Below are 13,443 nucleotides of genomic sequence, written 5' to 3'. Positions count from 1 at the left end.
GACACACAGCACACACACAGGGAATGCTCTGATAGAGGACAGGACCTACTAGCCCTTTGGAGAGACAGAGGGAGAGTTTGCCAGCACACACCAAAAACGCTATAATTATATAGGGACAACCTTATATAAGTGTTTTCCCTTATAGCATCTTTTTTATATATTTCTAACGCCAAATTAGTGCCCCCCCTCTCTGTTTTAACCCTGTTTCTGTAGTGCAGTGCAGGGGAGAGCCTGGGAGCCTTCCCTCCAGCCTTTCTGTGAGGGAAAATGGCGCTGTGTGCTGAGGAGATAGGCCCCGCCCCTTTTTCGGCGGCCTCGTCTCCCGCTCTTAACGGATTCTGGCAGGGGTTAAATATCTCCATATAGCCCCCGGAGGCTATATGTGAGGTATTTTTAGCCAAAAAAGGTTTTCATTTGCCTCCCAGGGCGCCCCCCTCCCAGCGCCCTGCACCCTCAGTGACTGCCGTGTGAAGTGTGCTGAGAGGAAAATGGCGCACAGCTGCAGTGCTGTGCGCTACCTTAAGAAGACTGAGGAGTCTTCTGCCGCCGATTCTGGACCTCTTCTCGTTTCAGCATCTGCAAGGGGGCCGGCGGCGAGGCTCCGGTGACCATCCAGGCTGTACCTGTGATCGTCCCTCTGGAGCTAATGTCCAGTAGCCAAGAAGCCAATCCATCCTGCACGCAGGTGAGTTCACTTCTTCTCCCCTAAGTCCCTCGTTGCAGTGATCCTGTTGCCAGCAGGACTCACTGTAAAATAAAAAACCTAAGCTAAACTTTTCTAAGCAGCTCTTTAGGAGAGCCACCTAGATTGCACCCTTCTCGGCCGGGCACAAAAATCTAACTGAGGCTTGGAGGAGGGTCATAGGGGGAGGAGCCAGTGCACACCACCTGATCCTAAAGCTTTACTTTTTGTGCCCTGTCTCCTGCGGAGCCGCTATTCCCCATGGTCCTTTCAGGAACCCCAGCATCCACTAGGACGATAGAGAAAATGTATTGCACATTTCTGATATTAACCCGGTTACTACCAGGAAGGGTATTATGTTTGGGGAGAAAAAGCAGCCAGTGACTTTTCCCCCATCTGATGAATTAAATGAATTGTGTGAGGAAGCGTGGAGTTCCCCCAATAAGAAACTAGTGATTTCTAAGAGGTTACTGATGGCGTACCCTTTCCCGCCAATGGACAGGTTACGTTGGGAAACATCCCCTAGGGTGGACAAGGCGCTCACACGCTTATCAAAAAAGGTGGCACTGCCGTCTCAGGATACGGCCGCCTTAAAGGAGCCTGCGGATAGAAAGCAGGAAGCTATCCTGAAGTCTGTGTATACACACTCAGGTACTATACTGAGACCTGCTATTGCTTCAGCATGGATGTGTAGTGCTGCAGCCGCATGGTCTGATACCCTGTCAGACAACATTGATTCCCTCGACAGGGATGCTTTTTTGCTAACCATAGAACATATAAAAGACGTCGTCTTATATATGCGGGATGCACAGAGGGACATTTGCCTGCTGGCATCTAGAATGAATGCAATGTCCATTTCTGCCAGGAGAGTATTATGGACTCGGCAGTGGACAAGTGATGCTGATTCTAAAAGACACATGGAGGTTTTGCCTTATAAGGGTGAGGAATTGTTTGGGGACGGTCTCTCGGACCTCGTATCCACGGCAACAGCCGGGAAGTCAACTTTTTTACCTCAGGTTCCCTCACAGCCTAAGAAAGCACCGTATTATCATGTACAGTCCTTTCGGCCTCAGAAAGGCAAGCGGGTCAGAGATGCATCCTTTCTGCCCAGAGGCAGGGGTAGAGTAAAGAAGCTGCACCAGACAGCTAGTTCCCAGGAACATAAATCCTCCCCCGCTTCCTCTAAGTCCACCGCATGATGCTGGGGCTCCACAGGCGGAGCCGGGTGCGGTGGGGGCGCGTCTCCGAAACTTCAGCAACCAGTGGGTTCACTCACAAGTGGATTTCTGGGCTGTACAAATTGTATCTCAGGGATACAAGCTGGAGTTCGAGGCGACTCCCCCTCGCCGTTACCTCAAATCAGCCTTGCCAGCTGCTCCCAGGGAAAGGGAGGTAGTACTGGCGGCAATTCACAAGCTGTACCTCCAGCAGGTGATAATCAAGGTTCCCCTCCTTCAACAGGGACGGGGTTACTATTCCACAATGTTTGTGGTACCGAAACCAGACGGTTCGGTGAGACCCATTCTGAATTTAAAATCCTTGAACACTTATATAAGGAAGTTCAAGTTCAAAATGGAATCGCTCAGGGCGGTTATTGCAAGCCTGGAAGAGGGGGATTTTATGGTGTCGCTGGACATCAAGGATGCTTACTTGCATGTCCCCATTTACCCACCTCACCAGGAGTACCTCAGGTTTGTGGTACAGGACTGTCATTACCAATTCCAGACGTTGCCGTTTGGTCTGTCCACGGCACCGAGAGTATTTACCAAGGTAATGGCCGAAATGATGATACTCCTTCGGAAGAAGGGAGTTATAATTATCCCGTACTTGGACGATCTCCTTATAAAGGCGAGGTCCAGAGAGCAGTTGTTAGTCAGCGTAGCACTCTCTCGGGAAGTGTTGCAACAGCACGGCTGGATTCTGAATATCCCAAAGTCGCAGCTGATTCCTGCGACACGTCTGCTCTTCCTGGGCATGATTCTGGACACAGAACAGAAGAAGGTATTTCTCCCGGTGGAGAAGGCCCAGGAATTGTCATCTCTGGTCAGGGACCTCCTGAAACCAAAACAGGTGTCGGTGCATCACTGCACGCGAGTCCTGGGAAAGATGGTGGCTTCTTACGAAGCAATTCCCTTCGGCAGGTTCCATGCAAGGATCTTTCAGTGGGATCTGTTAGACAAATGGTCCGGATCGCATCTTCAGATGCATCGGTTGATCACCCTGTCCCCAAGGGCCAGGGTGTCTCTGCTGTGGTGGCTGCAGAGTGCTCATATTCTCGAGGGCCGCAGATTCGGCATACAGGACTGGGTCCTGGTGACCACGGATGCAAGCCTCCGAGGATGGGGGGCAGTCACTCAGGGAAGGAACTTCCAAGGACAGTGGTCAAGTCAGGAGACTTCACTACACATAAATATACTGGAACTAAGGGCCATTTACAACGCCCTGAGTCAAGCAGAGCCCTTGCTTCAAAACCAACCAGTGCTGATTCAATCAGACAACATCACGGCGGTCGCCTATGTAAACCGCCAGGGCGGCACAAGAAGCAGGATGGCGATGGCAGAAGCCACAAGGATTCTCCGATGGGCGGAAAATCACGTGCTAGCACTGTCAGCAGTGTTCATTCCGGGAGTGGACAACTGGGAAGCAGACTTCCTCAGCAGGCACGGCCTCCACCCGGGAGAGTGGGGACTTCATCCAGAAGTCTTCACGCAGATTGTAAACCGTTGGGAATGGCCACAGGTGGACATGATGGCGTCCCGCCTCAACAAAAAGCTAAAAAAATATTGCGCCAGGTCAAGGGACCCTCAGGCGATAGCTGTGGACGCACTAGTGACACCGTGGGTGTACCAGTCGGTTTATGTGTTCCCTCCTCTTCCTCTCATACCCAAGGTACTGAGGATAGTAAGAAAGAGAGGAGTAAGAACTATACTCATCGTTCCGGATTGGCCAAGAAGAACTTGGTACCCAGAACTGCAAGAAATGATCTCAGGGGACCCATGGCCTCTGCCTCTCAGAAAGGACCTGTTACAGCAGGGGCCCTGTCTGTTCCAAGACTTACCGCGGCTGCGTTTGACGGCATGGCGGGTGAACGCCGGACCCTAACGGAAAAGGGCATTCCGGATGAAGTGATTCCTACGCTGATAAAGGGACCCGGTCTGAAGATCGACAATGATTAGGTCGACCACTATAGGTCGACAGTCACTAGGTCGACATGGATGGAAGGTCGACAGGGTTTCTAGGTCGACATGTGCTAGGTCGACAGGTCGAAAGGTCGACATGAGTTTTTCACATTTTTTTTATTTTTTGGGATTTTTTCATACTTAACGATCCACGTGAACTACGATTGGAACGGTAAAGTGTGCCGAGCGAAGCGGTAGCGGAGCGAAGGCACCATGCCCGAAGCATGGCGAGCGAAGCGAGCCATGCGAGGGGACGCGGTGCACTAATTTGGGATCCCGGTCACTCTACGAAGAAAACGACACACACAAAAAAAAATCCTCATGTCGACATTTAGACCTGTCGACCTAGCACATGTCGACCTAGATACCCTGTCGACCTTCCATCCATGTCGACCTAGTGGCTGTCGACCTATAGTGGTCGACCTAAACATTGTCGACCTAGACACTGTCGATAAAACGAACCACACCCGCTGATAAAGGCTAGGAAAGACGTGACAGCACAACATTATCACCGTATATGGCGGAAATATGTTGCTTGGTGTGAGGCCAGGAAGGCCCCTACAGAGGAATTCCAGCTGGGGCGATTCCTGCACTTCCTACAGTCAGGAGTGACTATGGGCCTAAAATTAGGATCCATAAAGGTCCAGATTTCGGCCCTATCTATTTTCTTTCAAAAAGAACTGGCTTCACTGCCTGAAGTTCAGACGTTTGTTAAGGGAGTGCTGCATATTCAGCCCCCTTTTGTGCCTCCAGTGGCACCTTGGGATCTTAACGTTGTGTTGGATTTCCTGAAATCCCACTGGTTTGAGCCACTTAAGACCGTGGAGCTAAAATATCTCACGTGGAAAGTGGTCATGCTATTGGCCTTAGCTTCGGCTAGGCGTGTATCAGAATTGGCGGCTTTGTCATGTAAAAGCCCTTATCTGATCTTCCATATGGACAGGGCAGAATTGAGGACTCGTCCCCAATTTCTCCCTAAGGTGGTATCAGTGTTTCATTTGAACCAACCTATTGTGGTGCCTGCGGCTACTCGGGACTTGGAGGACTCCAAGTTACTAGATGTAGCCAGGGCTTTGAAAATCTATGTAGCCAGGATGGCTGGAGTCAGGAAAACTGACTCGCTGTTTATCCTGCATGCACCCAACAAGCTGGGTGCTCCTGCTTCAAAGCAAACTATTGCGCGCTGGATCTGTAACACGATTCAGCAAGCTCATTCTGCGGCAGGATTGCCGCATCCTAAATCAGTAAAAGCCCATTCCACAAGGAAGGTGGGCTCTTCTTGGGCGGCTGCCCGAGGGGTCTCGGCTTTACAGCTTTGCCAAGCTGCTACTTGGTCGGGTTCAAACACATTTGCTAAGTTCTACAAGTTTGATACCCTGGCTGAGGAGGACCTTGCCTTTGCTCATTCGGTGCTGCAGAGTCATCCGCACTCTCCCGCCCGTTGGGAGCTTTGGTATCAGTCTTGGAGCTTTCGGTCATCACTAGCCATGGTCCTACGGAGTTCAGAATTCCACTCGGTAATTCTATTTCTCGTAGTCTATCGTAGTCGTAGTGGATGCTGGGCCCATCCCAAGTGCGGACTCTCTGCAATACATGTATATAGTTATTGCTTAACTAAAGGATTATTGTTATGAGCCATCTGTTACTGAGGCTCAGTTGTTGTTCATACTGTTAACTGGGTATGGTTATCACAAGTTGTACAGTGTGATTGGTGTGGCTGGTATGAGTCTTACCCTGGATTCCAAATCCTTTCCTTGTTGTGTCAGCTCTTCCGGGCACAGTTTCCTTAACTGAGGTCTGGAGGAGGGGCATAGAGGGAGGAGCCAGTGCACACCAGATAGTACCTAATCTTTCTTTTAGAGTGCCCAGTCTCCTGCGGAGCCCGTCTATTCCCCATGGTCCTTACGGAGTTCCCAGCATCCACTACGGACTACGAGAAATAGAATTACCGGTGAGTAAATTCTTATTTTTCTGTTACGTCCTAGAGGATCCTGGGGTCCACATTAGTACCATGGGGATGTACCAAAGCTCCCAGTACGGGAGGAAGAGTGCTGAGGTTCCTGCAGAACTGATTGACCAAGCTTGAGGTCCTCAGAGGCCAAAGTATCGAACTTGTAAAACTTAGCAAACGTGTTCGACCCTGACCAAGTAGCTGCTCGGCAAAGCTGCAAAGCCGAGACACCCCGGGCAGCCGCCCAGGAAGAACCCACTTTACGAGTAGAATGGGCCTTAATGGATTTTGGAAATGGCAAGCCTGCCGTAGAATAAGCATGCTGGATAGTAAACCTGATCCAGCGAGAAATCGTCTGCTTAAAAGTAGGACACCGAACCTTGTTGGGATCATAAAAGACAAAGAGCGTCGGATTTCCTGTGACGAGAAGTTCTCTTCGCGTAAATTTTCAAAGCCCTCACCACATCCAAGGACTTTGAGGTAATTGAGGAGTCAGTAGCCACTGGCACCACAATAGGTTGGTTGATATGAAAAGCTGACATAACCTTTGGAAAAATTGCTGACGCATTCTGAGCTCAGCGCTATCTTCATCAAAAATCAAGAATGTCTGAAACTCAGGGAGGGAAGCCAATTGTTTCTGAAAGAAAATGGACAAGGACGAAATCTGGACCTTTATGGAGCCCAAGCGTAGGCCCACATCCACACCTGCTTGCAGAATGAGGAGAAACCGTCCCAGTTGAAACTCCACCATTGGAAACTTCTTGGCTTCACACCAAGACACATACTTTTTCAAAATCCGATGGTAATGTTTGGACGTAACTCCCTTCCTAGCCTGTATTAAAGTAGGAATGACCTTTTTCGGAATACCTTTCCGAGCTAAGATCTGGCATTCAATCTCCATGCCGTCAAACGTAGCCATGGTAAGTCTTGATAAGCGGACGGCCCCTGTTGAAGAAGGTCCTCGCGAAGAGAATGAGGCCTCGGATCCTCCAGCAGTAATTCCAGAAGATCTGCGTACCAAGCCCTTCGTGGCCAGTCAGGAGCAATGAGGATCGCCTAAACTCCTGATCTTTTTATGGGCTTGAGAATCCTTGGGATGAGCAGAAGTGGAGGGAACGCATACACCGATTGGAACACTCATGGAGTTACCAGGGCGTCCACTGCCACTGCCTGTGGGTCTCGTGACCTGGAACAGTACCTCCAAAGCTTCTTTTTGAGACGAGAGGCCATCATGTCTATCTGAGGAACACCCCACTGGCTTGTCACCTCTGCAAACACCTCTGGGTGTAGGCCCCATTCTCCTAGATGGAGATCATGTCTGCTGAGGAAGTCCACTTCCCAGTTGTCCACTCCCGAAATGAAGATCACTGACAGCGCCACTGCGTGCTTTTCTGCCCAGAGGAGGATTCTTGTTACCTCTGACATTGCCGCTCTGCTCTTCGTTCCGCCTTGTCGGTTTATGTAGGACACTGCCATTACATTGAAACCTGAAAATTGGTCTGATTACCCCGTGTGTTGCGCAGCTATGTTGCAGGGCTGCCCTATAGTGCCCGTAACCAGGTGAAGTGTCTCTCCAAAACACAACAAATAGAATAAAGAACAAAAAAAGAATTATGGCTACAGGTACCACCAGGCGCCTAGACCAGATGTTAAATTACAATACATTCAATGGAAAGGACCATACAAATTATACAACCCTTCAACTGATGCAGGGATGTCCACTCTTCAAACTTTTGCACCTCCTTTTCACCAAATATGTCACAGAGAGACCAGCATGTAAAACAGATAGAAGAGGAGGGCCACATGTGTAGTACAGTAATTTATTAACACATACACACATTGTCCAGATATTTAAGCTATCCTTAAGCCAATCAACGTCGCTATTGATTGGCTTAAGGATAGCTTAAAGATCTGGACAGTGACTGTGAGATGGTATACAGCCTTGAGAAAGACTCCAGGAAGGAGGAGTTGAAACGCGTTGGCGAGTCCATTTGTGGCCAGTGTCCATTTGTGGCCAGTGTCCAGAGGGTGTCCTGCGGTCTCAAGAACCAGTGACTTTTCCAGCTTCCAGCCCGAGCGGTTTCTCGGATTTTAAGAACTTGTCTGAGAACTTTTTGTGGGTTCTCGGACGCTCTGGTAATTAACAGGCCTCCGACCCATAGGAGGACTTCCCTTTCTTCTTTTTCTTCTTCTTTCTTCTTCACCTCTCGATTTCTCTCTTTAGTTCTTCCCTTTCCATTTGCTGTACCTATCTGTCTTGCTAAATATTTATCGTCTTCACTATAGCTCGGAACTTTATGAGCTCCCGCCTCTTCCTAATGTTATATCTCTCTGTTCTCTAAAAATGTCTTACTATTTATGTTTTCAATCTCTAGACGTAACGTTAATATGCTATATGCTTTTCCCCTTCTATTACTTCTTTGGAAAAATTTTACGCATTTGTATTATTCATACTGGCCTCCCAGCCACATGTTTATTGAATATATTTCTGTAATTTTACTTTATGCTGAATTGTATACTTCTCCTTCTCAATAAAAATTACAGGATTTAAAAAAAAAAAAGAAGGATCCAGTTCTGTATTCCGAACCTCTGGTCCTCGAGTAGGCGAGAAGTTTGTAGCCACCAGAGGAGCGAAATTCTGGCTTTCGGCGACAGGCGTATCCACTGATGCATGTGAAGATGCGAACCCGACCAATTGTCTAGGAGATCCAGTTGGAAGGACCTCGCATGGAATCTTCCATACTGTAGAGCCTCATAGGTGGCTACCATCTTCCCCAGAAGGCGAATGCACTGATGAACCGATATCCGGGCTGGTTTCAGGACGTCCCGCACCATCGATTGGATCACCAACGCTTTCTCCACTGGTAGAAACACCCTCTGCACCTCCGTGTCGAGAATCATCCCCAGGAAGGGCAGTCTCCTTGTCGGCTCCAAATGTGACTTTGGAAGGTTGAGGATCCACCCATGATCCTGGAGTAGTCGAATTGAGAGAGCAATACTCTGCAACAAACCTCTCCCTGGAAGATGCTTTTATCAGCAGATCGTCCTGGTATGGAATAATGTTCACTCCCTGTTTGCGGAGGAGTAGCATCATCTCTGCCATGACCTTGGTGAACACCCTCGGTACCGTGGAGAGGCCAAATGGCAGTGCCTGGAACTGATAGTCACAGTCCAGCAGCGCAAATCTGAGGTAAGCCTGGTGAGGCGGCCAGATCGGAACCTGAAGGTATGCATCCTTGATATCCAGGAATTCCCTCTCCTCCAGACCTGAGATCACGGCTCTCAGAGACTCCATCTTGAATTTGAACTCCCTCAAGTAGGGTTTCAATGACTTTAGGCTTAATATTGGCCTTACCGAACCATCCGGTTTCGGTACCACAAACAGGTTTGAGTAATAACCCTTGTGTTGTAGGTGAGGTGGAACTGGAACATTTACATTTGTTTGAACCAATTTTTTAATGGCATCCTGTAGGATAGCACTTTCTGTCAGCGAAGCTGATAAGCCTGATTTGAAGAATCTGTGAGGTGGGAGTTCTTGAAACTCCAGTCTGTACCCCTGGGCAACAATATCTGTTACCCAGGGGTCTAGGCATGATGACACCCAGATGTGACTGAAATCTTTTAGTCTCGCTCCCACCTGCCTGATCTCCAGGCTGGGAGGTCCACTGTCATGCAGAAGTTTTTGAGGAAGCAGAACCTGGTTTCTGTTCCTGAGATCCTGTTGATGCAGGTTTTCTGGATTTTCCCCGACCTCCTCTAAATAAGGTGAAGGGGGCTTGGGATTTTTTAACTTTTGTGGTCTGAAAGGACTGCAGTGTAGATGTAGGATAAGATTTCCTAGCCGGTGGTGCTGCTGAGGGAAGAAAGGTTGACTTACCCGCAGTTGCCGCGGAAATCCACGCATCCAATGCGTCCCCAAACAGAGCCTGACCTGTGAAGGGTAGGTTCTCCACACTTTTCTTGGATTCTGCATCCGCAGTCCATTGGCGTAGCCAGAGTCCTCTGCGTGCCGAGACCGCCATGGAAGTAGCCCTCGCATTTAGCATGCCAATGTCCTTCATGGCCTCCACTATGAAACCAGCAAAATCCTGTATGTGATGCAAAAACAAGTCAATGTCACACCTATCCATAGTATCTATGTCCTCAAGTAATGTGACCACTTTACTATGGCTTTAGAAATCCACGCACAAGCAATAGTGGGCCTTAAAGCTACACCAGTAGCTGTGTATAGTGATTTCAGCGTAGTCTCAATCTTGTGGTCAGCCGGTTCTTTTAAAGCAGTTGAACCAGGAACAGGTAAAACCACCTTTTTTGACAACCTAGACACAGAAGTGTCTACTAAAGTGGGGCTTTCCCACTTTTTCCTGTCATCTTCAGGGAAAGGGAAAGCAATGAGAACCCTTTTTGGGATCTGGAATTTTTTCTCTGGGTTTTCCCAGGATTTTTCAAATAAGGAGTTTAACTCCTTGGAAGCCAGGAAGGTAAGCGAGGATTTCTTACTTTCTGTAAAATAAGATTCCTTTTCCTGCTCAGGTACCTTCTCAGTTATATGTGAAACGTCCCTAATGGCTCCAATCATTAGCTGCACCCCTTTAGCAAGTGATCCCCCGCCCCCCCTACATATCCCCATCACCGTCCCCTGTATCTGAGTCGGTATCAGTGTCGACTTGCATTATCTGGGCAAGTGTACGTTTTTGTGGGTATGTAGGGGGGGGGGGGGGGTCTTAGACGACGCAGTGGGGGCTGCATATGTCAAACCCTCCACAGATTTTTTTCATAAACTGCTTCTTTCTCATTATGTGACATCCTTGTTGAAATTTGGGATATCATTCCCCTTAAAGAATCCACCCATGCTGGCTCAGATTCAGAAGGCTGAGTAAGCATATTGCAGTCTTGAGTACATGGAAGAGACTCTTCAGGATACACACTCTGCAGCACAGGATACAGAGTCCTTGGACATGGTAATGTGAGATACACACTTACACACACACACACACACACACACACACACTCACACACACATACACACAGGAAAATGTCAGACACGGTTTCCCCACAGAGCACCTTCAGAGAGCCACAGAATATAAGGAGCCAGCCACACAGCGCCACTGCAGGCAATTATTATGTTAAAAGCCCAGCGCCGGTTTTCTAACCTTTAATAGGTTCACTTAACACAACCAACTCACTCCCCCCCCCCCCCCTGTCTATAACACCCTGGTACCGCAGAGGTATTGCTGGAGTTATGTAGAGGGCAGCGCTCCCTGTCAGCGTTCTGATCCTCTGATCTGCAGGGAGAAAATGGGGCTGGTGAGTGCTGGATCCGCTCTGAGGGGAAGCCCCGCCCCCTGTAATGGAGCGTGGCTTCCCGCACTTGTTATATTATACTGGCCTGAGGTGTGGCTGCTAACAGCGGGATTAGCCCGTTAGTTGATCTGACCAGTGTAGGGTAATAGCGCTGACTCAGGACGCCCCTCAAGCGCACACACCAAGTGTTACTGAGCCTGCACTGGAGCGCAGCCTGTCAGAGTTGCGCTCCCACCCTTGTGCCACCATTCCCACCGGCGACCCGCTTATCGGGCCGCCGGCGCTGTACTCACCACTCACCTTTCTTCTGGCTCTGTTAGGGGGTGGCGGCCGTGCTGCGGGAGTGAGCGGTCGCCTCGTGGGCTTGCGATCAGCACCCTCAGGGGCTCAGTGTCCTGTCAGCGGAGATAGAGAACCATTAATTTCTAGAGTTGGTTCCTACTCCCCCCCTAAGTCCCACGAAGCAGGGAGGCTGTTGCCAGCAGCCTCCCTGTAACCTAAAAACTCTTTTAAAATAAAAAAACTAAGAAAAACTCCTAGGAGCTCCCCTAGCTGTGACCGGCTCCTCCGGCACATTTTCTAAACTGAGTCTGGGTGTAGTATTGGGGGTGGGGGGGGTTACTGTGTGTAATATATAGTTTGCTACCGGGTGTATTATGGTAGGGGCTGTGTAATATGTAGTGTGCTACTGTGTAATATAGGGGGGGCTGTGTAAAATGTAGTGTAATGAGGTTCACTACGATATGCCGGCGGTCGGGCTCCCGGCGACCAGCATACCGGCGCCGGGAGCCCGACCGCCGGCTTACCGACAGTGTGGCGAGCGCAAATGAGCCCCTTGCGGGCTGGCTGCGCTCGCCACTCTACGGGCACGAGGGAGAATAAGTGTCGGTATGCCGGCTGTCGGGATCCCGGCGCCGGTATACTGTGCGCCGGGATCCCGTCAGTCGGCATACTGAAGACCACCCGTGTAATGTGCACTGGATGTAATATGGGAGGGGCTGTGTAATATGTAGTGTGCTACTACATACCTCCCAAACTGTCCCGATTTTCGCGGGACAGTCCCGCTGTCCCACCCACGGGCCGCAGTGTCCCGTGGTGGGAAGGGGGGGCAGTTTGGAGGCTCTGTCACCCGCTGCCCTATTTAGCAGAGCAGCAGCGAATAGACGTTGTGCGCATGCGCACAGCGTCGATTCAGTGCAGAGAGAGGGCATGCCAGCAGCTCACAGAGCGTTGGCCATGCCCCCTCAGTGATGAAAACCGAGGGCGTGGCTCGCGATCGCGGCACTACCGCGAAGCCATGCCCCCTTTCCATAGGCCACGTCCCCTTTTCCTGGCGGGGTTACGCCGCGCCAAGGGTCCCTCTTTCCTACATGGAAATGTAGTATTTATTGTATTCATGTTGCTAGTATTATTACATTTTAAATTAAAAATGCAATCTTATTTTAGCTACAATTCCTTCAACAAAACCTGTAATATTAAAGGGTTCATAAACTTTTACTCTGCACTGTACTGTATTTAGTCAGGTAACATTATTTTTCTCCCGTCTCTCACTTAAGATTAATCCCGCCTTCTCTGGACCTTGAGATATGATTGGCCTCGCAGTTTCGCCGGGGAGCTCGCTAGTGGATGAGCCAGTGAAGATCCAGGCCTGGGGCCTCCCACCACAGCAGACCATCACCCTGAGAGCATGGCTGGAGGATGAGAAAGGGCAGATATTTTCCTCCAGAGCTTTCTATAGGAGTGATATGGAGGGGAAAGTAAACCTGGAAAGCTCACCAGCGATTGGTGGAGATTTTGAAGGGGTTTATCCTATGGGTCTGTTCTGGTCTCTGAAGCCATCCATCCAATTCTTCAGACTGATAAAACGTGATGTGATGGGAAGTCCCTGGTATATTCACCTGGAGCTGTATCCTTACCAGGTGATAAGCCTACTGCCTGAAGAAACACCCGGTGTCAGTAAAATCATAGAAAGATGGTACGTGAGTCCTGGGGTACAGAGACTGCAGATAAGAGAAGGCCGAGTCAGAGGAGCGCTCTTCCTCCCACCAGGTAGGCAAATAAACCACTTAATTGTAGTAGCGGTTAAGTCTGATAATGCCGGCTACAAGTCACTGCTTGGTCATGTAGGTTTGGTTCCTGCACCTTCCTGGATGAGTTGGGGTTTTACCTATCCTGTTACTGGTGTGGTAATACATGTCAACAAGCTTATAGCTAGGCAACAAACATTTACTGCATGGTTACTTGTGTAAAGAAGTAGAATTACAAGGCAGTACAAGGAAGTCTATTTCGTTTGGTTTCCTTATAATTACAACTGACTGTGGGGTCCC

At 49.5% G+C, this 13,443-nt stretch overlaps 1 protein-coding gene across 2 annotated transcripts in view; it reads left to right on the top strand.

Moving 5' to 3' along the window:
• LOC135055812 (acyl-coenzyme A amino acid N-acyltransferase 1-like) overlaps nucleotides 1–13,443 on the top strand; it is a 55,037-nt gene that overhangs the window by 23,562 nt on the left and 18,032 nt on the right. For both annotated transcript variants that reach the window (XM_063960281.1, XM_063960289.1), the window contains exon 2: nucleotides 12,673–13,165. In XM_063960281.1, the coding sequence (XP_063816351.1) occupies nucleotides 12,703–13,165 (463 nt within the window). In that variant the 5' untranslated portion in view covers nucleotides 12,673–12,702. The remainder of the gene's footprint in view (nucleotides 1–12,672; nucleotides 13,166–13,443) is intronic.

Source organism: Pseudophryne corroboree, chromosome 1 (genome assembly GCF_028390025.1).
Source record: "Pseudophryne corroboree isolate aPseCor3 chromosome 1, aPseCor3.hap2, whole genome shotgun sequence".
NCBI lineage: Eukaryota > Metazoa > Chordata > Amphibia > Anura > Myobatrachidae > Pseudophryne > Pseudophryne corroboree.
Note: the sequence above shows the minus strand (reverse complement) of the source record. Positions and strands in the feature narration are given on the sequence as shown.